Source organism: Gadus chalcogrammus, chromosome 13 (assembly GCF_026213295.1).
Source record: "Gadus chalcogrammus isolate NIFS_2021 chromosome 13, NIFS_Gcha_1.0, whole genome shotgun sequence".
NCBI lineage: Eukaryota > Metazoa > Chordata > Actinopteri > Gadiformes > Gadidae > Gadus > Gadus chalcogrammus.
This window is the reverse complement of record NC_079424.1, coordinates 151,796-178,387: the sequence shown is the minus strand read 5'-3', so window position 1 is coordinate 178,387 and position 26,592 is coordinate 151,796. Positions and strand designations below refer to the sequence as shown.

General features: G+C 52.2%; 1 protein-coding gene across 1 annotated transcript in view; it reads left to right on the top strand.

Moving 5' to 3' along the window:
• The window catches only part of LOC130402226 (eukaryotic translation initiation factor 4 gamma 3-like), a 67,965-nt gene that overhangs the window by 40,138 nt on the left and 1,235 nt on the right, over positions 1 to 26,592 (top strand). Inside the window, exons 16-34 of the mRNA XM_056606368.1 lie at positions 1,341 to 1,478; positions 3,114 to 3,263; positions 5,048 to 5,245; positions 5,580 to 5,726; positions 7,011 to 7,247; positions 7,915 to 8,019; positions 8,147 to 8,288; positions 9,880 to 10,001; positions 12,788 to 12,872; positions 15,712 to 15,835; positions 16,728 to 16,930; positions 18,271 to 18,383; positions 18,970 to 19,142; positions 20,085 to 20,210; positions 21,834 to 21,915; positions 23,156 to 23,254; positions 24,636 to 24,782; positions 25,466 to 25,547; positions 25,861 to 26,007. Of these exons, the coding sequence (XP_056462343.1) occupies positions 1,341 to 1,478; positions 3,114 to 3,263; positions 5,048 to 5,245; positions 5,580 to 5,726; positions 7,011 to 7,247; positions 7,915 to 8,019; positions 8,147 to 8,288; positions 9,880 to 10,001; positions 12,788 to 12,872; positions 15,712 to 15,835; positions 16,728 to 16,930; positions 18,271 to 18,383; positions 18,970 to 19,142; positions 20,085 to 20,210; positions 21,834 to 21,915; positions 23,156 to 23,254; positions 24,636 to 24,782; positions 25,466 to 25,547; positions 25,861 to 26,007 (2,620 nt within the window). The remainder of the gene's footprint in view (positions 1 to 1,340; positions 1,479 to 3,113; positions 3,264 to 5,047; positions 5,246 to 5,579; positions 5,727 to 7,010; positions 7,248 to 7,914; positions 8,020 to 8,146; positions 8,289 to 9,879; positions 10,002 to 12,787; positions 12,873 to 15,711; positions 15,836 to 16,727; positions 16,931 to 18,270; positions 18,384 to 18,969; positions 19,143 to 20,084; positions 20,211 to 21,833; positions 21,916 to 23,155; positions 23,255 to 24,635; positions 24,783 to 25,465; positions 25,548 to 25,860; positions 26,008 to 26,592) is intronic.

Genomic DNA, 26,592 nt, shown 5'->3' with positions numbered 1-26,592 from the left:
ACACACAACAAAGTGATATATTCAAACCAATCCAGATGTTGAAGAGGTGAGGGAGTGAGGGCTATGGATGCAGGAAGGTTCACAGAGATTCTTCTACGCATGCTTCTGTTCTGGGCGAGTATCTACGCATGTGTCTATTGGCAGGCTCTAGTGGGCTCTGTCCAGAGGCTCTAGTGGGCTCTGTCCAGAGGCTCTAGTGGGCTCTGTCCAGAGGCTCTAGTGGGCTCTGTCCAGAGGCTCTAGTGGGCTCTGTCCAGAGGCTCTAGTGGGCTCTGTCCAGAGGCTCTAGTGGGCTCTGTCCAGAAGCAAACCTCTCTAAGAGGAACCGCACACCTCTAATAGGAACCGCACACCTCTAACAGGAACCACATTTCCTTTAGTTTTGCTTTTGAAGAAAGTCTGGAAGAAGTCTGAAGTAGTGAGGGCGAATGTCTCCTTACCGTCTGGCTCTACAGTCAATATCTGACCCCCTTTCGGACATGAATATGTGAAATGAGTTTGTTTTTTAAGAATCAATACACATGGGGCTGGTGTACGTACCTACAGCCAATACTGAGTGGGTTCCTGGGTTTCGCCTCTCACCCTTGTCGTTGGTGAGTTAGTTTGTGTGTATGTGCTATTCCCCGCTAGGTCTGGGGCGACTTCTGTACGTACGGACGCAGCATCTATTGCCCTGAAACACTGTTTTGATTAAAATAGCGTTGATGCTATGTCATGTTGGGCAGGGTTGTTGGTGTACACGGCACGACCACCTCCCCCAAACAAACCGAGAGAGAGAGAGAGGGGGAGAGAGAGGGGGAGGGGGCTGGGTACGAATGTACAAAGAGTCAAGGGCAGCTCAAAGACAAAAGAGCTGGAGTTATCTGTCTCTGTTTCTCTACCTTCTCTCTGTCTCTCTTTCTGTGTGTGTGTGTGTGTTTATGTCCCTCTGTGTCTACCCCCCCCCACCCCACATCTGGTTCCGACTTGGCGTTCCCAGGCCCCTCGTATCAGAGTAGCACCGTTGAAATCCGTAAAGGCTGCAGCTACAAAGGGCCTCGGTGTAACACTAAGGGCCTCGGTGTAACACTAAGGGCCTCGGTGTAACACAAAGGGCCTCGGTGTAACACTAAGGGCCTCGGTGTAACACTAAGGGCCTTAATGTAGTGTGTAGGACTGTGTGTTGTGGACCCTGTGTTGTGGACCCTGGGTTGTGGCCCCAGGGTTGTGGCCCCTGGGTTGTGGACCCTGGGTTGTGGACCCTGGGTTGTGGCCCCTGGGTTATGGACTGTGTGTTGTGGCCCCTGGGTTATGGACTGTGTGTTGTGGCCCCTGGGTTATGGACTGTGTGTGTCCTCCAGATCAACCAGACCAAGCTGCCATCCCAGCAGCAGCAGCAGCAGCGCGTGTCGGAGCCGCGCGTCGTCTCCAGGGGACCCGACTTCACGCCTGCCTTCGCCGACTTTGGCAGACAGATGACCGGGGCTCGCGGCCCCCCTGTGAGTTACCCACACCCACACAGACAGATGAACGGGGCTCGCGGCCCCCCTGTGAGTTACCCACACCCACACAGACAGATGACTGGGGCTCACGGCCCCCCTGTGAGTTACCCACACCCACACAGACAGATGACCGTGGCTCGTGGCCCCCCTGTGAGTTACCCACACCCACACAGACAGACAGACACATGTGCATCAATCTATGACACACACACACATCTGTATTTAAACACACATGTGTGTATGTGTTTTTTTAATGAACACATTCGCTCACGTGCATTAAAAAAGACACGTGCATCAAACATATGACATACATACATGTTTATTAAAACACACACACACGTGCATCAAACACACACACACACACTCGTTAAATACTCACTCATCAGCACTAAAAACGTATCAACACATCAAACATACATGCAGATGCAAATATCAACAAATATGGACCAACAGCCTCACCTCCATGCTGACACAGAGACACACAAATGTACAAAGCTCCCTTATGACTGCCAATGGTGAATCCCCTCTCTCCTTCACGTACCATTGATCAATGGCATCCTTCAGAACAATTGACGGCACAACGCCTTGACCAACCTTACCCCCAGAGGGGGGGGATTATTATCCCTGGTGAATGACCCCAGTTTGTTGGCCTGGCAGATGCTTCTCAACCATTGTGGGGGTGCTTGTGTGTCAGCTGGCTCTATCTGAGAGCTGAGGTTCTAGACCAGCCTTAAGAAGACAGCAGTATTGTCCTGTTTCACAGCTATGCTACGCCTCTTTTTATCCATTTTGTTTTCCTAGTCATATTTTGCAGCTCAGTTCAAGATGATCTTATGACTTGATGTGTTTTAAAGTGTTGTGCATTTCGATGGTACCAGCTAACAGAGAAGGGCTGAATGGATAGGTTAACCACGTCCTCAGGCAAGAGCAAATGTAGTTGGGTCACGATGCCACAATGATAAAACTCTTCGCAAGATAACTGAAAGCTAAGATACGTGTGATGACTTGGAGGGTGGGTTGGGAGAACATTTACAATATATGAGTAACAGGGCGGATAGTTGAGTACGAATGGTGGGAAGACGACTGCAGCAGTCCCCCAGATCCTACTGAGTTCAGCCTCTTCCTAAATGAAGGAGCTGAACATAGCTCCTTACCCAATTTGTGCTGGTTAGTTGTGTGAAACATTTGCCTGTATCAATACATTTGCAGGCCAAATAATAGATTGCTTATTTTAACTAATAGAAAATGTAACTGGTTTAACTATAAGTATAGTTGTTGACATCTTGCAGTTAATATTACCAATACAATCCCTTTGATAAAAATTATATTAGGAATATGCAAATTCTCTGGTCATATATGTTTCGGACAAATTACCTCATTGACTTGCATACCATGTTTAAAAACCAAAAGATTTTGGCAAAACCCAAGAAAAGGTTTAACTTCTCCTCATGCTTCAGTCATTAGTTTCAGTAGGGTCTTCCATTAGAAGAGCAAAAGGTTAATCATTTGATTTAACTTTCTTCAGATTAAGTTAAATTCAATTAAGCCCTTTATCAAATGCTACAAAGTTATTTAGCTTTAACAAGTAATAAAATATGAGTGAAAATATAACAAATCCCCCTCACCCACTAGATGGTCAACATGGGGGCTCGCCGCCCCCCTCCCAGAAAGATCATCATGAACGTGTCGGACGACATCCAGCTGAAGAAGTCTGAGAACGCCTGGAAGCCCGGCCTGAAGAGAGAGGCTGTGGGAGAGGAGACGGAGGTGAACCAGACACAGGTGGGCGCACTACAACAGACTGCAGTACACACTGCAGTGCACACTGCACTGCACACTGCAGTACACACTGCACTGCACACTGCAGTACACACTGCAGTGTGCAGTGCAGTACACACTGCACCACACACTGCACTACACACTGCAGTACACACTGCACTGCACACTGCAGTACACACTGCACTGCACACTGCAGTACACACTGCACTGCACACTGCAGTACACACTGCACCACACACTGCACTACACACTGCACAACAACACTGCACTACACACTGCAGTACAAACTGCACTGCACACTGCAGTACACACTGCAGTACACACTGCACTACACACTGCAGTACACACTGCACTACACACTGCATTGCACACTGCACTACACACTGCAGTACACACTGCACTACACACTGCACCACACACTGCACTACACACTGCACCACACACTGCAGTACACACTGCACTACACACTGCACTACACACTGCATTGCACACTGCACTACACACTGCCCTACACACTGCAGTACACACTGCACTACACACTGCAGTACACACTGCGCTACACACTGCGCTACACACTACACTACACACTGCGCTACACACTGCTCTACACACTGCGCTACACACTGCAGTACACACTGCAGTACACACTGCGCTACACACTGCGCTACACACTGCGCTACACACTGCGCTACACACTGCACTACACACTGCGCTACACACTGCAGTACACACTGCACTACACACTGCACTACACACTACACACTGCACTACACACTGCACAACAACACACTGCGCTACACACTGCAGTACACACTGCAGTACACACTGTGCTACACACTGAAGTACACACTGCGCTACACACTGCACTACACACTGCGCTACACACTACACACTGCAGTACACACTGCAGTACACACTGAACTACACACTGCAGTACACACTGCAGTACATACTGCACTACACACTACACACTGCACTACACACTGCACTACACACTGCAGTACACACTGCGCTACACACTGTACTACACACTGCGCTACACATTGCGCTACACACTACACACTGCAGTTCACACTGAACTACACACTGCAGTACACACTGCTGTACACACTGAACTACACACTGCAGTGCAACAGGCCATACACCTGTATTCAGTATATACTGCCCGTTTCTGAGTAGCTTGCTAAAGGTCCTAAGAATATTTACCGGTTCATCAATTTGGTAACAGTCCCTTGGTAAACCTGTTTTAAATTTCCATCCAATCAAATTTGGACGTCCCGCCCCCTTCTGACACTAAATTATTATTGGCCAGACAGCTGTCAATTAACAGTCCAATGAGGCGGGGTCAGACCGGCTCGGACCAGACCTCCGGAGGTAGTGAGGCCAATAAAAAGCTAAAAACATGTTATTCTCCTGAAGAATGGGAAACAATGAGGTTTGTGTCTGATTTGCGGTACGAGCCGTCAGTCGTAAACGATGTAACTCTGAGCGCGGTGTTTTCATCACACAAAACCATACCAGTACTCAAGTATTAAAGTATCATAGCAAGACGATAACTTAACCAAGTGCATACACCTTCAGTAACTACATTTAGACAAGAGGATAGTTTCTCATCTACAGCTCCATTCAACCTGCTCCAGGAACAGGTAGAATGAGCATTGAATCGAACACCGGCACGATTCACAAGCCAATCGGAAACTCTTTCAACCCGGTGAACAAGCTCGCCTCCCGAAACGGACCTTGACCCGGTCTCATTGTCATCCCTCCCCCCCCCCCCCCCCCCCCAGGAGCTGTTCCGGAAGGTGCGCAGCATCCTGAACAAGCTAACCCCCCAGATGTTCAACCAGCTGATGAAGCAGGTGACGGACCTGACCATCGACACCGAGGAGCGTCTGAAGGGTGTCATCGACCTGGTGTTCGAGAAGGCCATCGACGAGCCCAGCTTCTCCGTCGCCTACGGCAACATGTGCCGCTGCCTGGCAACGGTACGGCGCTGTGATGTCCCCCTGTGGGGTCTCTGATGGGTGGACCGAGGGACTGGTCTCTGGTTAGACGGCTGTGGGATGGGGGGTGGTAGAAAGTGATTAGTCCTTTTCCACTGTAGTGTCTAAATGGAGATGTCTTTTTATGCTGGTTGTTTTTTTTCCCCATATATTTCTGTATCATTTAATCTTTTTACGTTTTTAAATGCTAAACTGTGTGTGTGTGTGTGTGTGTGTGTGTGTGTGTGTGTGTGTGTGTGTGTGTGTGTGTGTGTGTGTGTGTGTGTGTGTGTGTGTGTGTGTGTGTGTGTGTGTGTGTGTGTGTGTGTGTGTGCAGCTTAAGGTGCAGATGACAGACAAGCCCAACACCACGGTGAACTTCCGCAAGCTGCTGCTGAACCGCTGCCAGAAGGAGTTTGAGAAGGACCAGGTGGACGACGTGGTGTTTGAGAGGAAGCAGAGAGAGCTGGAGTCTGCTGCATCGGTACGCATCAAACACGCAGCGCTCTGGTGGATCATCAACCTGTAATGATGCATCGGTATAAAGCACGCATTCTATGGGGCGGGATAGCCTAGGGGTGGGGGTGTTTGACCTCAATGACCCCCGTCAGGGCCGGCCCCCCTCTGGGGGTAAGGGAGGAGTCTGAAGGCAATGAAGGGTCCAGGAGGGGCTGGCACGCTATTTCACAAACGATTATACTTCTCACGCTTCAACATTCAAATGAATGCAAAGCTATCATCCCACGCGGTTAGTGATGGGACCTTTAGCCATTGATCAACACAACATTATACTCTTTATAGTAATGGATTCTCAGTTCAGTTCTACCTGTTTCTGAGTGTCTGGTGAAGTACTTTGATTATTAAGTTGATGTATTTGATATCATTAGTATATTTTAAGGTTGCAGATAGGGCTGTTTATGCTCTCAGTGGTAACGTTCTGCACGGTGGTTTGTTGAATTATTCTCTGTTTTCCTTCTCCACCCTCCCCCCCCCCCCCTCCTCTCCTGCTCACCCCTCCCCTCCTCCCCCCTCCCCTCCTCCCCCCCCCCCTCCTCTCCTGCTCACCCCTCCCCTCCTCCCCCCTCCCCTCCTCTCCTGCTCACCCCTCCCCCCTCCCCTCCTCTCCTGCTCACCCCTCCCCCCTCCCCTCCTCTCCTGCTCACCCCTCCCCCCTCCCCTCCTCTCCTGCTCACCCCTCACCCCTCCCCTCCTCCCCCCTCCCCTCTGCTCCTTCCTCCTCTCCTCCCCCCTCCCCTCCCCGGCTCCCCACTCCTCTCCCCCCTCCCCTCTCCTCCCCCCTCCTCTCTCCTCCTCCTCTCCTCCCCCCTCCCCTCCCCTGCTCCCCACTCCTCTCCCCCCTCCCCTCTGCTCCCTCCTCCCCCCTCCCCCCTGCTCCCCACTCCTCTCCCCCCTCCCCTCTCCTCCCCCCTCCTCTCTCCTCCTCCTCTCCTCCCCTCCTCCCTCCCCCCTGCTCCCCACTCCTCTCCCCCCTCCCCTCTGCTCCCTCCTCCTCTCCTCCCCCCTCCTCTCTCCTCCTCCTCTCCTCCCCCCTCCCCCCTGCTCCCCACTCCTCTCCCCCCTCCCCCCTGCTCCCCACTCCTCTCCCCCCTCCCCTCTGCTCCCTCCTCCTCTCCTCCCCCCTCCTCACTCCTCCCCTCCCCTGCGCTGCCCCACCCTCCTCCTCTCCTCCCCCCTCCTCCCTCCTCCCCTCCCCTCCCCTGCCCCCCACTCCTCCTCCCTCCTAACCCTCACCCTAACCCCCTCCCAGACCTCGGAGCGGGAGCAGCTCCAGGCGGAGCTGGAGGAGGCTAAGGACAAGGCTCGCCGGCGCTCCATCGGGAACATCAAGTTCATCGGGGAGCTCTTCAAGCTGAAGATGCTGACGGAGGCCATCATGCACGACTGCGTGGTCAAGCTGCTGAAGAACCACGACCAGGAGTCACTGGAGTGCCTCTGCCGGCTGCTCACCACCATCGGCAAGGACCTGGACTTCGCCAAAGCCAAGGTGAGCCAGCTCTGCCCAGTCGGTCACGGACTGGTCTGTGAGCAGGCTTATTTGGCTCAGGCAGCAGTTAAGACACCTGAAACGTTCCGATGGTAGCCCTGTTTCTTGTGTGCATATAAACATGCAGAGTTCCATGGGTCTGGTTGTTGAGCAGGCTTGGGTAAAGCCATGCCGCGGGGTGGAGCAGCTTCCTGCTGCTGTGATTAAGAGGAGCAGCCAGTCTCAGCCTTGACACCAACCACATGGCTCCATTGTAATGACCGTTGGGGACCGTGGATTCATATTATCTTTAACACAGATCTCGATTGTCAAGGCAAATATATTGGGCTTCAATGTAGAGCCGTTGTTCCTGCATTTGAGTTGTGGGATACTCATTATTCAGCTGATGTGGTACGTGGGCCTTCTGCATTACGTAAAGAGGCCACTTCACGCATTACGCTGCATTAAATGCCGGTTTTTCCTATTGCATTCAGATTATCCCCCAGTTTCCCCTCTTTAATTTTCATGAATTCAAGGTCCTTTTAATGGTAATTATTTCAGAAACTTTTTTTACTGCCGCATTCGCAGGCCTTCAGATCTGGTCTGAATGTTGAGTTTACTCTGGCATTTGTAATAAGAAAACAATCGACTGAGTTAAATGTCTCTCTGGTCCCTCTCGTCACTCCAGCCACGCATGGATCAGTATTTCCGTCAGATGGAAAAGATTGTCAAGGAGCGGAAGACGTCGTCACGGATACGGTTCATGTTACAAGACATTATAGACCTGCGGTTGGTGAGTGACGCCGTGTATGAATAAAGCTTCAGTGTAATGGTCCTGACCTTACACCCCTAGATCTCGTCAGGCCTTTGCCTTTATCTCTGTGGTGACGGTGCCTCCCCCCGTCTCCTCCCCCCCGCAGCACGACTGGGTGTCCAGGAGAGCCGACCAGGGCCCCAAGACCATCGAGCAGATCCACAAGGAGGCCAAGATCGAGGAGCAGGAGGAGCAGAGGAAGGTGCAGCAGCAGCTGCTCAACAAGGACGCCGCCAAGCGACGGCCAGGTAGGCGCCAGCATGGAGGGCTCATCGCCTGCAGTAGATGGAGCCAAGATGGACGCCTGTTCATGCGTTCGTTTTAGTGCTCGAAACAGAGCTCCCATTAGACCTCAGAGCCCACACAGAGGTGGGGGATCCCATGCGCTAGTTAGAGCCGAGAGGTCTCCCTGTTCATTAGTTCCAGAGAAACATGCTCTGAATACGGAACATGAGGCCCTGGAGACCTCAGAGCCAGCATGGTGATGGCAGGAGCTAATACGGGGGCCCTAAAGACCTAACATCAGGACGTTCCATAAGCAGCTAAAGCCCATCTGAAGAACATGCTGTTTCCTGTCGTGTTTGGTTGGTTCCTCCCAGTACTCCTGGTTGTTCTGAACATGAAGCATCCCACGCTGCCTAGACCGTTCCTCATGTTCCCCTAACTGTCCCCGTATTACCAGGCCCTGCTGCGCTGCAGCTCAGCTCCTATATATATATATATATATATATATATATATATATATATATATATATATATTAGTGGTGCAACGGATCGCGGGTTACCTGTGATCCGCAAGGATCAACCCTCACGGTTCGGGACGCAAGTGATTCGCAGATCGGCTGAAAAAAGTTGTGCATTCACGTGATCAGCGCATGTTTAAAGGACAATTCCGGTATTACCAACATCAAGTATCGTAGCGAAATACAGTTTCTGTCGTGTTTTATTTGGCGTTCCGTAAATCCCATTGAACCGGTTGGTTGTAGTCTTTTCGCTCGGTTCTCCGTGTCAACAGTAGGGCTAGAACCGAGCGAAAAGACTACAACCAACGCCCCTTGCAAGGAGCAATGAGTCTTCCAACCGAAATAAATGGATTTACAAAATGCCAAATAAAACACGACAGAAACTGTATTTCGCTACCATACTTGATGAAACAAAAGAAGATGAGGATGTCTGCATTGCCTTGAGAGAGTGTAGACTCTAAACTCTCCCTAGGCAATGCAGAAGTTGCAAAATCCAGGGTTAGGGATTATTTACTATCCATGTTAAAAAGAAGAAGGAATAATGCCTCAGACTGCATTTTTTTTTAATATTGACTATGCTTAAAGGAAGCAGGATTATTTTTTCACTTTTTGTTTTTACACATTTGAAGATTTATCACTTTTTAACCCAAAGTGGTACAGCCTAGGTGGGCCATGAACTGCGAAATTACGCTGTTAAAATTGGTTTGCGTTAACGTTAACGCGTTAAACTGACAGCACTAATATATATATATATATATATATATATATATAAAATGTAACAACAAACCAAGACCAATATTATACTGAATATAAGCACAATCCCGCCTCCACCATCCTGTAAAATGACTGCTTTCATGTCAGACCATGAAAGCAGTCAAAGCAAGGAGTTGGATAAGCGATGTGTGTGTGAAAAAGTATTCCAGTCAAAGATATATTCCACTAATACAGTAAAGTCATCTTTATATTTGAAGTCTGTCTGTTACAGACTTACTTGATCATTAGGACAACGACATCGGACATGGCAGCCTTTTATCTGATCGCAAGATTCTCGTTGACGCCCTGGTCTGAACGCCGCTGTTTACCCCCCCCCCCCCAGACCCCCGGGAGCAGAGAGACCAGAGGGAGCCGCGGGCCCCCAGGGAGGAGACCTGGAACACGGTGCCCATGACCAAGAACAGCAGGACCATCGACCCCAATAAGCTCATGAAGATCTCCAAGGTCAGCTCCTGCACCTCCTCCCTCCCTCCCTCCCTCCCTCCCTCCCTCCCTCCCTCTCCTCACCGGCCCCCTCCCTCCCTCCCTCCCTCCCTCCCTCCCTCCCTCCCTCCCTCTCCTCACCGGGCTCCTCCCTCCCTCCCTACCTCCTCACCGGCCTCCTCCCTCCCTCTCTCCTCACCGGCCTCCTCCCTCCCTCCCTCCCTCCCTCCCTCCCTCCCTCCCTCCCTCCCTCTCTCCTCACCGGCCTCCTCCCTCCCTCCCTCTCTCCTCACCGGGCTCCTCCCTCCCTCCCTCCCTTTCCTCACCGGCCTCCTCCCTCCCTCCCTCCCTCTCCTCACCGGCCTCCTCCCTCCCTCCCTCCCTCCCTCCCTCCCTCTCCTCACCTGCCTCCTCCCTCCCTCCCTCTCTCTCCTCACCGGGCTCCTCCCTCCCTCCCTACCTCCTCACCGGCCTCCTCCCTCCCTCTCTCCTCACAGGCTCCTCCCTCCCTCCCTCCCTCTCCTCACCGGGCTCCTCCCTCCCTCCCTCCCTCCCTCTCTCTCCTCACCGGGCTCCTCCCTCCCTCCCTACCTCCTCACCGGCCTCCTCCCTCCCTCCCTCTCTCCTCACGGGCTCCTCCCTCCCTCCCTCCCTACCTCCTCACGGGCTCCTCCCAGCCCCGGTCCGGGTCCGGGTCCGGTTGGTTCTCTGGAGGACGTCTGGGCTGGGATGAGGCCTCGGGTTCGGGTTAGGGTCCGGTTGGTTCTCTGGAGGACGTCTGGGCTGGGATGAGGCCTCGGGTTCGGGTTAGGGTCCGGTTGGTTCTCTGGAGGACGTCTGGGCTGGGATGAGGCCTCGGGTTCGGGTTAGGGTCCGGTTGGTTCTCTGGAGGACGTCTGGGCTGGGATGAGGCCTCGGGTTCGGGTTAGGGTCCGGTTGGTTCTCCGGAGGACGTCTGGGCTGGGATGAGGCCTCGGGTTCGGGTTAGGGTCCGGTTGGTTCTCTGGAGGACGTCTGGGCTGGGATGAGGCCTCGGGTTCGGGTTAGGGTCCGGTTGGTTCTCTGGAGGACGTCTGGGCTGGGATGAGGCCTCGGGTTCGGGTTAGGGTCCGGTTGGTTCTCTGGAGGACGTCTGGGCTGGGATGAGGCCTCGGGTTCGGGTTAGGGTCCGGTTGGTTCTCTGGAGGACGTCTGGGCTGGGATGAGGCCTCGGGTTCGGGTTAGGGTCCGTTTGGTTCTCTGGAGGACGTCTGGGCTGGGATGAGGCCTCGGGTTCGGGTTAGGGTCCGGTTGGTTCTCTGGAGGACGTCTGGGCTGGGATGAGGCCTCGGGTTCGGGTTAGGGTCCGGTTGGTTCTCTGGAGGACGTCTGGGCTGGGATGAGGCCTCGGGTTCGGGTTAGGGTCCGGTTGGTTCTCTGGAGGACGTCTGGGCTGGGATGAGGCCTCGGGTTCGGGTTAGGGTCCGGTTGGTTCTCTGGAGGACGTCTGGGTTGGGATGAGGCCTCGGGTTCGGGTTAGGGTCCGGTTGGTTCTCTGGAGGACGTCTGGGCTGGGATGAGGCCTCGGGTTCGGGTTAGGTTCCGGTTGGTTCTCTGGAGGACGTCTGGGCTGGGATGAGGCCTCGGGTTCTCGCCCTCTGATTGAATGCCACCCCCAGTTTCGTGGTTGTAGTTTTGTTTTGGAACCACTGTGGCTATAAATCCCATTTTGTCGTCTTTTGCAGAAGACACTTAAACGCTCCAAAAAACATGTTGTGAAAGAACAAGCCAAGGGTCCATCCAACGCACCATAAAGCCTGTTTGTGGCTGTGTTTGGCATTCATTCCCCAGACCACTGACTGCCGTTCCTAGAAAACCAGGAGAACAGAGTTGAAATCTCTAATTTCTCATACGATGACAATGATTTAACCTCAGTGGTTTGTTTGACCCATTGTGGCTAGATCCTTTTGGTATAATCTAGAATATCTACTGCTAATTATGCTACATTAACTTTACTCTGAAGTTCCTTAATTGAGTCAGGAGTTAATTTATTCTCATTGTCAGCACGTAAACATCTTCCATAGCGGACCTACTGTACTTGAATGCTGCCATTCACACATTATCTCTGCTGTGACCATCACACGGCTGCTTTGTGTTCCTAGATTAGTCTGCTCTCTTCCCCATCCTCTGGCGATCTCACCACAACCCCATCCTCACACTCCTCATCTGGTCTCTATTATGGGCTGTTCAGTGGGACACCCTGCTGGAGGCCTGGGGTACTGCCGGTGGTGATGTGCTATGTTCTGTTTTAGGTGTGAATGGCAGAGGACTGCTGTTACACCTACAGATGTGAGGTGGTCAACTCGACACACCTACAACAACACCGGCCAATAAAGAGCAATAAAGGCCAAAGTTCAACTTGGGGTTGATTACAATTTAAAGGTTGTATCAGCCGAAACAAAATGATCCCATTCATCTGATCTTTCCTTGCAATCCTGCGCTGCGAGATCGTACAAAAAAACAAATGGTACTACCAACCACTCCAAACCAAAATAAATAGTATTCCAACCACCAACAAGGGGTGGGTCTTTTGGGGTTTTGCGCTGCGTTCATGATCGTTCTTACTGGATCCAAACACAGAAGGGAGGGGCGAGCGGGCTCTGTTTGTTTGGGATCTCACTTCAATACCAACAGAAGAGACGTCACCAACATCGCTGATACAACCTTTAAGAAGGCGGTCGGTTTCCACTGAGAATCCCTCCAGTCTAGGTCCATGTCTTTACTCCCAGGGTAGACCTCCACTAACGGGTCCTACGTTGTCTCCACAGCCTCAGATGGATGAAAAGATCCAGCTAGGACCTCGGGTCAGCTGGATAAAGGGGAGCAGTGGAGGAGCCAAGGCCGGCGACTCAGGTGAGACCACAGGTAGCTTGGCATAGACTCAGGTGACCCTAGCTTAGGATAGACTCAGGTGACCCATAGGTTAGCATCAATGAGACTTGAGTAAGTTCCCTTGTGCTCTAACCTGAGTCTAGCTTAGAGCACAGGGGAACTTACTTAAGTCTCATTGGTTATTATAGATGGTTAGATTAGGTATAGATGGATCCGAATGTAAATGATGTGCGTAACTCCACGGCAGTAGACTCCGCATTAGAGCCATTAAGCTAAAGCAATGAGATAGGATTCCCTTTATTAACCCCACCATGGTACATGTGGCTGTGGCAGCAGAAGGGGTTAGGGTTAGGTCTCATGGTCTAGGGTTAGGTCTCATGGTCTAGGGTTTGGGTTAGGTCTCATGGTCTAGGGTTAGGTCTCATGGTCTAGGGTTTGGGTTAGGTCTCATGGTCTAGGGTTAGGTCTCATGGTCTAGGGTTTGGGTTAGGTCTCATGGTCTAGGGTTAGGTCTCATGGTCTAGGGTTAGGTCTCATGGTCTAGGGTTAGGTCTCATGGTCTAGGGTTAGGTCTCATGGTCTAGGGTTAGGTCTCATGGTCTAGGGTTTGGGTTAGGTCTCATGGTCTAGGGTTAGGTCTCATGGTCTAGGGTTAGGTCTCATGGTCTAGGGTTAGGGTTAGGTCTCATGGTCTACGGTTAGGGTTAGGTCTCATGGTCTAGGGTTAGGTCTCATGGTCTAGGGTTAGGTCTCATGGTCTAGGGTTTGGGTTAGGTCTCATGGTCTAGGGTTAGGTCTCATGGTCTAGGGTTAGGTCTCATGGTCTAGGGTTAGGTCTCATGGTCTAGGGTTAGGTCTCATGGTCTACGGTTAGGGTTAGGTCTCATGGTCTAGGGTTAGGTCTCATGGTCTACGGTTAGGGTTAGGTCTCATGGTCTAGGGTTAGGTCTCATGGTCTAGGGTTAGGACTCATGGTCTAGGGTTAGGTCTCATGGTCTAGGGTTAGGTCTCATGGTCTAGGGTTAGGTCTCATGGTCTAGGGTTAGGTCTCATGGTCTAGGGTTAGGTCTCATGGTCTAGGGTTAGGGTTAGGTCTCATGGTCTAGGGTTAGGTCTCATGGTCTAGGGTTAGGTCTCATGGTCTAGGGTTAGGTCTCATGGTCTAGGGTTAGGTCTCATGGTCTAGGGTTAGGTCTCATGGTCTACGGTTTGGGTTAGGTCTCATGGTCTAGGGTTAGGTCTCATGGTCTAGGGTTAGGTCTCATGGTCTAGGGTTTGGGTTAGGTCTCATGGTCTAGGGTTTGGGTTAGGTCTCATGGTCTAGGGTTAGGTCTCATGGTCTACGGTTAGGTCTCATGGTCTAGGGTTAGGTCTCATGGTCTAGGGTTAGGTCTCATGGTCTAGGGTTAGGTCTCATGGTCTAGGGTTTGGGTTAGGTCTCATGGTCTAGGGTTAGGTCTCATGGTCTAGGGTTAGGTCTCATGGTCTAGGGTTTGGGTTAGGTCTCATGGTCTAGGGTTTGGGTTAGGTCTCATGGTCTAGGGTTAGGTCTCATGGTCTACGGTTAGGTCTCATGGTCTAGGGTTAGGTCTCATGGTCTAGGGTTAGGTCTCATGGTCTAGGGTTAGGTCTCATGGTCTAGGGTTTGGGTTAGGTCTCATGGTCTAGGGTTAGGTCTCATGGTCTAGGGTTAGGTCTCATGGTCTAGGGTTAGGGTTAGGACTCATGGTCTAGGGTTTGGGTTAGGTCTCATGGTCTAGGGTTAGGACTCATGGTCTAGGGTTAGGTCTCATGGTCTAGGGTTTGGGTTAGGTCTCATGGTCTAGGGTTTGGGTTAGGTCTCATGGTCTAGGGTTAGGTCTCATGGTCTAGGGTTAGGGTTAGGTCTCATGGTCTAGGGTTAGGACTCATGGTCTACGGTTAGGGTTAGGTCTCATGGTCTAGGGTTAGGTCTCATGGTCTAGGGTTAGGTCTCATGGTCTAGGGTTAGGTCTCATGGTCTAGGGTTAGGTCTCATGGTCTACGGTTAGGGTTAGGTCTCATGGTCTAGGGTTAGGTCTCATGGTCTACGGTTAGGGTTAGGTCTCATGGTCTAGGGTTAGGTCTCATGGTCTAGGGTTAGGTCTCATGGTCTAGGGTTTGGGTTAGGTCTCATGGTCTAGGGTTAGGTCTCATGGTCTAGGGTTAGGTCTCATGTTCTAGGGTTAGGTCTCATGGTCTAGGGTTAGGTCTCATGGTCTACGGTTAGGGTTAGGTCTCATGGTCTAGGGTTAGGTCTCATGGTCTAGGGTTTGGGTTAGGTCTCATGGTCTAGGGTTAGGACTCATGGTCTAGGGTTAGGTCTCATGGGCTAGGGTTAGGTCTCATGGTCTAGGGTTAGGTCTCATGGTCTAGGGTTAGGTCTCATGGTCTACGGTTAGGTCTCATGGTCTAGGGTTAGGTCTCATGGTCTAGGGTTAGGTCTCATGGTCTAGGGTTTGGGTTAGGTCTCATGGTCTACGGTTAGGTCTCATGGTCTAGGGTTAGGTCTCATGGTCTAGGGTTAGGTCTCATGGTCTAGGGTCGGTTAGGTCTCATGGTCTACGGTTAGGTCTCATGGTCTAGGGTTAGGTCTCATGGTCTAGGGTTAGGTCTCATGGTCTACGTTGGGTTAGGTCTCATGGTCTAGGGTTAGGTCTCATGGTCTAGGGTTAGGTCTCATGGTCTAGGGTTAGGTCTCATGGTCTAGGGTTAGGTCTCATGGTCTAGGGTTAGGTCTCATGGTCTAGGGTTAGGTCTCATGGTCTAGGGTTTGGGTTAGGTCTCATGGTCTAGGGTTAGGTCTCATGGTCTCCACCGTGTGCTCTCCCTCTCCCATCAGAAGGGTCCAGGTCCGGCGGCAGCAGTCTGAACCGGTACTCGGCCCTCCAGGCCACCCCCCCCGTCCCGGGGTCCCCGGCCCCCGCCCAGAACGCAGACTACGACTCGCGGAGAGCCCTGGGGAGGTACGTGTGTTAGAGGAAGAGTTGTGAGGCAGCAGACTGCAGAGTGTAGTACATACCTGCAGCTGGAGTAGAGGAGCAGCTACATGTAGTAGCTACAGGCCAGGCCGTAGGTAGCTACTACATGTAGTAGCTACAGGCCAGGCCTTAGGTAGCTACTACATGTAGTAGCTACAGGCCAGGCCGTAGGTAGCTACTACATGTAGTAGCTACAGGCCAGGCCGTAGGTAGCTACTACATGTAGTCTACACTGAGATCCCGTAATGCTGCTCGAGCTCTGGGAGTTGGTCCGGCGAGGTCGAAGATGCTAGAAGGAGTTAAGTTTAATATTGCTGTCTAATATAATGTTGCCACTATTTTCCAATGGAACAATATAATCTACCGTTCATATGGACCGTTCACAATGCTTGCGATAAGTACTTGGCACAGGCTGCACTACTGGGAATCTACCCCTAACCCGTAAACGTTCTACCAGTTGATCATCACTAATGTACTGCTCCTCTTCCTCTTCCTCCTCTTCCTCCTCCTCTTCCTCTTCTTCCTCTTCTTCCTTTTCCTCCTCTTCCTCTTCCTCCTCCTCTTCATCTTCCTCCTCTTCCTCTTCTTCCTCTTCTTCGTCCTCTTCTTCCTCTTCCTCTTCATCATCTTCCTCTTCTTCCTCTTCCTCCTCCTCTTCCTCCTCTTCCTCTTCTTCCTCTCCCTCCTCTTCCTCTTCTTCTTCCTCCTCCTCTTCCTCCTCCTCTTCCTCTTCCTCTTCATCATCTTCCTCTTCTTCCTCTTCCTCCTCCTCTTCCTCCTCTTCCTCTTCTTCCTCTCCCTCCTCTTCCTCTTCTTCTTCTTCCTCCTCCTCTTCCTCTTCCTCTTCCTCCTCTTCCTCCTCCTCCTCCGTCCCCAGCCGCAGTACGGGCAGAGAGCGCAGCGACAAGCCCCTGAGCCCGGCCCCCGCGTCGTGGCCCGGGCCCGTCTCCAGGGCCGGCAGCTCCAGGGACCTGATGGAGGGGCCCGAGGGGCCCCAGGAGAAGGAGGGGGAGGAGCCCCGCAGACCCAGCCCCCCCGAGGAGAAGGCGGAGCCAGAGAGGAGCCGGGCCAAGGAGGCCGGTAAGAGCCCCAGAACACCCTGGAGAGAACCGGGGGCGCTGGAGCAGCAATACGAGATGGAGGATACGGTCTATAGAGGTGATACGGTCTATAGAGGTGATACGGTCTATAGAGGTGATAATAGAGGTGATATAGAGGTGATACGGTCTATAGAGGTGATACGGTCTATAGAGGTGATAATAGAGGTGATATAGAGGTGATACGGTCTATAGAGGTGATACGGTCTATAGAGGTGATACGGTCTATAGAGGTGATACGGTCTATAGAGGTGATACGGTCTATAGAGGTGATAATAGAGGTGATATAGAGGTGATACGGTCTATAGAGGTGATACGGTCTATAGAGGTGATAATAGAGGTGATATAGAGGTGATACGGTCTATAGAGGTGATACGGTCTATAGAGGTGATACGGTCTATAGAGGTGATACGGTCTATAGAGGTGATACGGCCTATAGAGGTGATACGGTCTATAGAGGTGATACGGTCTATAGAGGTGATACGGTCTATAGAGGTGATACGGTCTATAGAGGTGATACGTCTATAGAGGTGATACGGTCTATAGAGGTGATACGGTCTATAGAGGTGATACGGTCTATAGAGGTGATACGGTCTATAGAGGTGATACGGTCTATAGAGGTGATACGGTCTATAGAGGTGATACGGTCTATAGAGGTGATACGGCCTATAGAGGTGATACGGTCTATAGAGGTGATACGGCCTATAGAGGTGATACGGTCTATAGAGGTGATACGGCCTATAGAGGTGATATAGAGGTGATACGGTCTATAGAGGTGATACGGTCTATAGAGGTGATATAGAGGTGATACGGTCTATAGAGGTGATACGGTCTATAGAGGTGATACGGTCTATAGAGGTGATATAGAGGTGATACGGTCTATAGAGGTGATACGGTCTATAGAGGTGATACGGTCTATAGAGGTGATACGGTCTATAGAGGTGATACGGTCTATAGAGGTGATACGGTCTATAGAGCTATAGCGACGACGTCAACGTCTTGGGCGGACTATATCTCTGCTGATCAACACTATGAATGCTGGTAACAAATACATTGTAAATAAATTGTTTTGTTTTGGGAAGTAAGCCCAGACAGGGTAAGTAAGCCCAGACAGGGCGAACAGGACACCTCCGCTGCGCGTCGGTGTCCTGTTCGCCCTGTCTGGGCTTATTTTCTCGATAATGACTGGCGTTCTATACATTATCCCTAACATAACAACCTCCATGTTAGTATATTATTATTATAATAACCATCGTATTGATGTGTTAGGGTTACCCTAACCCTGTTATTGTCTCCTGACCCATCACTACTGTCCTCTGTCAGTCCGCCCTGGGCCGGCCGCCGCCCCCGACTGCCCGCTGCTCCCTGAGGAGGAGGAGGTGGAGAGGAGGTCCAAGGCCATTATCGACGAGTTCCTGCACATCAACGACCTCAAGGTACCTCAGGAACCCGCAGACACTGGAGGACCTACAATAGGATGAACTAGAATTGTACAAACTGGAAATGAAAAAACTTTACAATTTGGATAAACTGCCTTCAACCCTTAAACACTCCAGATCATTTAGAGTAGCGATACATTCTAGTGCCTTCACCATCCAGAATTCACGTCAAAATGTCTTCAGAAATTGTCTTTTCTAGTTATGGTTTTTCTAATTTATTTTCGTTACATGTGTGTGTGTGTTGTGTGCGCATGTGCAAATTGTGTGTGTGTTTGTGTGTGTGTGTGTGTGTGTGTGTCTGTGTGGTGTGTGTGTCTCTGTGTGTGGGTCTGTGTTTGTGTGTGTGTGTGTGTGTGTGTGTATGTCTCTGTATGTGTGTGTGTGTGTGTCTCTGTGTGTGTGTCTCTCTGTGTGTGTGTGTGTGTGTGTGTGTGTGTGTGTGTGTGTGTGTGTGTGTGTGTGTGTGTGTGTGTGTGTGTGTGTGTGTGTGTGTGTGTGTGTGTGTGTGTGTGTGTCTCTGTGTGTGTGTGTGTGTGTGTGTGTGTGTCTCTGTGTGTGTGTGTGTGTGTCTGTGTGTGTGTAGGAGGCGGTGCAGTGTGTGGGGGAGCTGAAGGGGGGGTCCCACCTGCAGGTGTTTGTGCGTGTGGGAGTGGAGTCCACGCTGGAGCGCAGCCAGAAGGCCCGGCAGCTCGTGGGCCAGCTGCTCTTCCAGCTGCTGCAGCAGGGGGTGCTGTCCCAGGCCCAGCTGGTCTCAGGGTGAGGGGCTGGGGGGGGTCCCAGGCCCAGCTGGTCTCAGGGTGAGGGGCGCTGGGGGGGGGTCCCAGGCCCAGCTGGTCTCAGGGTGAGGGGCTGAGGGGCGCTGGGGGGGTCCCAGGCCCAGCTGGTCTCAGGGTGAGGGGCTGGGGGGGGGGTCCCAGGCCCAGCTGGTCTCAGGGTGAGGGGCTGAGGGGCGCTGGGGGGGGGTCCCAGGCCCAGCTGGTCTCAGGGTGAGCGGCTGAGGGGCTGGGGGGGGGGGGACTCAGGGTTAAAGTTCACTTCATCTAGTGAAGGTGTCTTGTATGTGGGAGTCTCCTCGTCAGGAAGAGGATGGACCAACAAAGGCCTTTTACTCTGCCGAGCCCGTTCGGTCGCGTCTTGGCACGCCCGGTAATGTCACTGTAAAGCGGCGGGGAACGGCTCTCTTGGTTCACTGGAGAAGGCGGGGCTGCGCACGGAGAGTAGACCTCTTTAGAATAATTGCATGCTACGAATTTTATAATTTTTTTATGATTCAAGAGACTCGCATGCAAGAATGAGTATACATCTGAGTGTAGGCTAGAAGCGCCATTAACTATTTAAGTGCAAAAACGCCAACATATTATTTATATTGGTGACCACTTGTTTTTCATCCAGACTTCAGCCTCGTAAGGACAGTTCCTCTGCATCCATCTCGTAGATCGCACCATCTTTCGCCGTCTTCGTTTAATGCGGCTGCATAACCTTGGGTCCCATGACGTTCAGCAAAAGATGGGCGTATTTGGCAGTGCAAAAAGCTTTAGAGATTCATCCTGGACCACATAAATTCACTGTGTGTGTGTGTGTGTGTGTGTGTGTGTGTGTGTGTGTGTGTGTGTGTGTGTGTGTGTGTGTGTGTGTGTGTGTGTGTGTGTGTGTGTGTGTGTGTGTGTGTGTGTGTGTGTGTGTGTGTGTGTGTGTCAGGTGCACTGACATCCTGGAGCAGGCTGACGACATGGCCATAGACATCCCCCACATCTGGCTGTACCTGGCGGAGCTGCTCAGCCCCGTGCTGCGAGAGGGCGGCTTCTCTATGAGAGAGCTCTTTAGGTAACACTCATCCCCGTGACTATCTAGCTCTTTAGGTAACACTCATCCCCGTGACTATCTAGCTCTTTAGGTAACACGCATCCCCGTGACTATCTAGCCCTTTAGGTGACACTCATCCCCGTGACTATCTAGCCCTTTAGGTAACACGCATCCCCGTGACTATCTAGCTCTTTAGGTAACACGCATCCCCGTGACTATCTAGCCCTTTAGGTGACACTCATCCCCGTGACTATCTAGCTCTTTAGGTAACACGCATCCCCGTGACTATCTAGCCCTTTAGGTAACACTCATCCCCGTGACTATCTAGCCCTTTAGGTAACACTCATCCCCGTGACTATCTAGCCCTTTAGGTAACACTCATCCCCGTGACTATCTAGCCCTTTAGGTAACACTCATCCCCGTGACTATCTAGCCCTTTAGGTAACAGGCATCCCCGTGACTATCTAGCCCTTTAGGTAACACTCATCCCCGTGACTATCTAGCCCTTTAGGTAACACGCATCCCGTGACTATCTAGCTCTTTAGGTAACGCGTATCCCCGTGACTATCTAGCTCTTTAGGTAACGCGTATCCCCGTGACTATCTAGCCCTTTAGGTAACACTCATCCCCGTGACTATCTAGCCCTTTAGGTAACACGCATCCCGTGACTATCTAGCTCTTTAGGTAACACTCATCCCCGTGACTATCTAGCCCTTTAGGTAACACGCATCCCCGTGACTATCTAGCTCTTTAGGTAACACTCATCCCCGTGACTATCTAGCCCTTTAGGTAACACGCATCCCGTGACTATCTAGCCCTTTAGGTAACACGCATCCCGTGACTATCTAGCCCTTTAGGTAACACGCATCCCGTGACTATCTAGCTCTTTAGGTAACGCGTATCCCCGTGACTATCTAGCCCTTTAGGTACCAAACAATTGCTTCTATGGTCATCAATTAAAAAAAGAAAAAATATTCATATCACGCTTTTCAGGACACTTGACAATTGCATTACAATTCAGGAAGATAAACACAAATCTAACAGTCACATTTAAATCATTAAAAAGGTTTTAAATGTTTCAAATGTTTCAAAAGCATGTGCATAGAAGTAGTGAGAGGGCTTATTTGAAAGTCTACACATTCACAAAGTATACTTTCCGATATATTTTCATTTCACTTTCAAAGGGATTCCAGAGTACTGTCTAGTTGGGTTAGGGTTAACACTAACCCTAACCCTTTCAAAGGGATTCCAGAGTACTGTCTAGTTGTGTTAGGGTTAACACTAACCCTAACCCTTTCACAGGGATTCCAGAGTACTGTCTAGTTGGGTTAGGGTTAACACTAACCCTAACCCTTTCAAAGGGATTCCAGAGTACTGTCTAGTTGGGTTAGGGTTAACACTAACCCTAACCCTTTCAAAGGGATTCCAGAGTACTGTCTAGTTGCCAGTTCCGAATGCTCGTCCATCCATTTCTCTTTGTGCCAGCCGAGCTAGACTAGGGAGAGCTCCTATCTGTTCAGGACACTTGAAGCCTCATTGGTCCGCTGGTTCCCCCACAGCTCCCCTGTAGCGCTGACCTTTGACCCCTGCTTCGCTGTGTGTAAACAGAGCCACGTGTCGCTCTGCTCTTTGTTTTGTTTACAGTGATTTAAGCAAACCATTACTTCCTGTTGGAAGAGCTGGGATGTTATTTTCTGAAATACTGCACATACTATGCAAAACCACGGTAAGCCCCAACACTGATGGTCCTTTATTGTGCGTCTGTATGTTTGTATTCCAATGAAACAGCCTGTGTTGAATCTCATCCAACTATTGGTCAATCGACAGGTCAATGTGTAGCCTGAGTTATCCCTAGACTGGGGGGGTTACGTTCTGACCCAGGTGGGGCTAGACTGACGACCTGTTGGACCAATAGGAGGGCGGAGGCGGCTAGACTGACGACCTGTTGGACCAATAGGAGGGCGGAGGGGGCTAGACTGACGACCTGTTGGACCAATAGGAGGGCGGTGGGGGCTAGACTGACGACCTGTTGGACCAATAGGAGGGGGCTAGACTGACGACCTGTTGGACCAATAGGAGGGCGGTGGGGGCTAGACTGACGACCTGTTGGACCAATAGGAGGGGGCTAGACTGACGACCTGTTGGACCAATAGGAGGGGGCTAGGCTGACGACCTGTTGGACCAATAGGAGGGCGGAGGGGGCTAGACTGACGACCTGTTGGACCAATAGGAGGGGCTAGACTGACGACTTGTTGGACCAATAGGAGGGCGGTGGGGGCTAGACTGACGACCTGTTGGACCAATAGGAGGGGGCTAGACTGACGACTTGTTGGACCAATAGGAGGGCGGTGGGGGCTAGACTGACGACCTGTTGGACCAATAGGAGGGCGGTGGGGGCTAGACTGACGACCTGTTGGACCAATAGGAGGGGGCTAGACTGACGACCTGTTGGACCAATAGGAGGGGGCTAGACTGACGACCTGTTGGACCAATAGGAGGGCGGTGGGGGCTAGACTGACGACCTGTTGGACCAATAGGAGGGGGCTAGGACTGACGACCTGTTGGACCAATAGGAGGGCGGTGGGGGCTAGACTGACGACCTGTTGGACCAATAGGAGGGGGCTAGGCTGACGACCTGTTGGACCAATAGTAGGGGGCTAGGCTGACGACCTGTTGGACCAATAGTAGGGGGCTAGGCTGACGACCTGTTGGACCAATAGGAGGGGGCTAGGCTGACGACCTGTTGGACCAATAGGAGGGGGCTAGGCTGACGACCTGTTGGACCAATAGGAGGGGGCTAGGCTGACGACCTGTTGGACCAATAGTAGGGGGCTAGGCTGACGACCTGTTGGACCAATAGGAGGGGGCTAGGCTGACGACCTGTTGGACCAATAGGAGGGGGCTAGGCTGACGACCTGTTGGACCAATAGGAGGGGACTAGGCTGACCCTTGTGAACTGCCCCCAGAGCCATAGCCAGGTGGGCGCTTTGTGGCGCGCATCGGGCCTCGGCTGGAGCCACTTCCTGTCGGAGGGGGAAGACGTCCAGGAGTTCATTTCACAACAGGTAACCCATAACAACGCCTGGTGTTGTCATGGAAACATCTGTGAGCACCGAAATATAAAGAACAAAAAAATGGGTCATAAAAAACTAATCTGGACCGGAGGCTAGGGTGGAGGTAGGAGAGGGTGGAGGTAGGAGAGGGTGGAGGTAGGAGAGGGTGGAGGAGGTAGGAGAGGGTGGAGGTAGGAGAGGGTGGAGGTAGGAGAGGGTGGAGGTAGGAGAGGGTGGAGGTAGGAGAGGGTGGAGGTAGGAGAGGGTGGAGGAGGTAGGAGAGGGTGGAGGTAGGAGAGGGTGGTGGAGGTAGGAGAGGGTGGTGGAGGTAGGAGAGGGTGGAGGAGGTAGGAGAGGGTGGAGGTAGGAGAGGGTGGAGGTAGGAGAGGGTGGTGGAGGTAGGAGAGGGTGGAGGAGGTAGGAGAGGGTGGAGGTAGGAGAGGGAGGAGGTAGGAGAGGGTGGAGGTAGGAGAGGGTGGAGGTAGGAGAGGGTGGAGGAGGTAGGAGAGGGTGGAGGAGGTAGGAGAGGGTGGAGGAGGTAGGAGAGGGTGGAGGAGGTAGGAGAGGGTGGAGGTAGGAGAGGGTGGAGGAGGTAGGAGAGGGTGGAGGAGGTAGGAGAGGGTGGAGGTAGGAGAGGGTGGAGGAGGTAGGAGAGGGTGGAGGAGGTAGGAGAGGGTGGAGGAGGTAGGAGAGGGTGGAGGTAGGAGGGGTGGAGGAGGTAGGAGAGGGTGGTGGAGGTAGGAGAGGGTGGAGGAGGTAGGAGAGGGTGGTGGAGGTAGGAGAGGGTGGTGGAGGAGGTAGGAGAGGGTGGAGGAGGTAGGAGAGGGTGGAGGAGGTAGGAGAGGGTGGAGGAGGTAGGAGAGGGTGGTGGAGGTAGGAGAGGGTGGAGGAGGTAGGAGAGGGTGGTGGAGGTAGGAGAGGGTGGTGGAGGTAGGAGAGGGTGGAGGAGGTCAGGCTGGTGGAGGTCAGAGGTCAGGCTGGTGGAGGTCAGAGGTCAGGCTGGTGGAGGTCAGAGGTCAGGCTGGTGGAGGTCAGAGGTCAGGCTGGTGGAGGTCAGGCTGGTGGAGGTCAGAGGTCAGGCTGGTGGAGGTCAGAGGTCAGGCTGGTGGAGGTCAGGCTGGTGGAGGTCAGAGGTCAGGCTGGTGGAGGTCAGGCTGGTGGAGGTCAGAGGTCACTGTTGCGTACTTCCTGATGTCGAGCGTAGAGAGAGAGCTGTAGTTCTGCACGGACACAATAAGCAGAACCCTTCATCCCCAAACATATTTAATTCATGACCTCACCACGCCACTGAGGGATGACCCCAGACCAACCTTCACTGGTCCAGACCCTCGACGGAGAGCAGGGCGCCAGCGCCGTCCCTCCGTGACACTAACCCCCCGCTCCCCGCCCACAGAAGCTGCAGTTCACCCAGTCGGAGGGCGTCTGTCCCGAGGCGGCCGCGGCCTGCAGCACCCGGCCCGGAGAGGAGTGGAGCCGGCAGCTGGAGCGCCTGCTGATGGAGGAGATGGCCACCGACGAGCAGGTCTTCGACTGGGTGGAGGTGCGACACTCACCCACTCACCCACCCACCCACTCACCCACCCACTCACCCACTCACCCACTCACCCACCCACTCACCCACTCACTCACCCACTCACCCACCCACTCACCCACTCACCCACTCACCCACTCACCCACCCACTCACTCACCCACTCACCCACCCACCCACTCACTCACCCACTCACCCACTCACCCACTCACCCACTCACCCACTCACTCACTCACTCACCCACTCACCCACTCACCCACTCACTCACCCACTCACTCACTCACCCACTCACCCACTCACCCACTCACCCACTCACTCACTCACCCACTCACCCACTCACCCACTCACCCACTCACCCACTCACTCACTCACTCACTCACTCACTCACTCACTCACTCACTCACTCACCCACTCACCCACCCACTCACTCACCCACTCACCCACTCACCCACTCACCCACTCACCCACCCACTCACCCACTCACTCACTCACTCACTCACTCACTCACTCACTCACTCACTCACTCACTCGACAGATGCGTGCCTGCACAATGTATGAACACATACACGGTTTAGATGTCTGTTGTGTCCACTGCATGCTTGTAGAGAACCGGAAACGGTCCAGCTCTCTGGCCACTCTGCTGTACGTCGACTCTGGATGAACCACCTTGTTTGTTCTCACTTCCTGTTGGCAGGCGAACCTGGACGAATCCCAGATGAGCTCGTCTCCCTTCCTCAGAGCTCTGATGACAGCAGTGTGCAAGGCAGCGGTGAGGGGTAAGACGGACTGAAGGACCTAACCCTAACGCTGAAGGTCCCTCACTCTCCCTGCTTCTGTCTCCATCCTTCTCAATTCAGCTGTTAAATTCCAGTTGAAGTACCTTTATTTGCATGGAAAATGGATTGTTTGCAATGCCATGGCAGACAAATAGTCAAACAATGGTGAAAAGATAATAAAAAGTGTGTGTGTGTGTGTGTGTGTGTGTGTGTGTGTGTGTGTGTGTGTGTGTGTGTGTGTGTGTGTGTGTGTGTGTGTGTGTGTGTGTGTGTGTGTGTGTGTGTGTGTGTGTGTGTGTGTGTGTCCCTCCAGACGAAAGCAGCCCGTGCCGTGTGGACACTGCCCTCATCCAGAGGAGACTGCCTGTGTTACTGAAGTACCTGAACTCAGACACAGAGCGACAGCTGCAAGCACTTTACGCACTTCAGGCCCTGATAGTCACCCTCGACCAGCCCCCGAGTACGTACACACACACTGCAGGAGAGCCATTATCCACACCCTAGATGTGAGGTCCACCTTCATGTTAAATAAGTCTACCAACAGTGTGTTGTGTGGTTACTAGGGATGAGTCGGTCGCGACCGATTCGTTCACAACGAACGAATCCCGAACGTGAACGACAAGAACTGGTTCCCCAAAACAAGAAGAACTGGTTCTTTGATTCTTTTTTTTTAACATAAAACAAAAATATGGTCACGTAAATAAAATATACAAACGAACAGAGCTCCGTCTCCCCGCGACTTATATTGATTGAGTCTACAACGTTCTCAAAGATTCAGCCAATGAGAGGTAGCAATGGTGTTGCAATGGCACCTGGGTAAACAAATGACAAGGTGGTACCGTCGAATTTGCGCGCTTTCTCTGTCTGACGTACCTTGGGTCATACCATTCGACGTGGGGCCACTCATATATCCCCCTACATTTCCGAAAATAGACTTGACCTCCATCTGTTTATTGGATAAACGCATTTCCTAATCCCAGGAGTCTTTGCTCCGTTCTACGTCAATTCAAGAGCAAACAAAGAAATTAAACTGCAGTTCGTATTT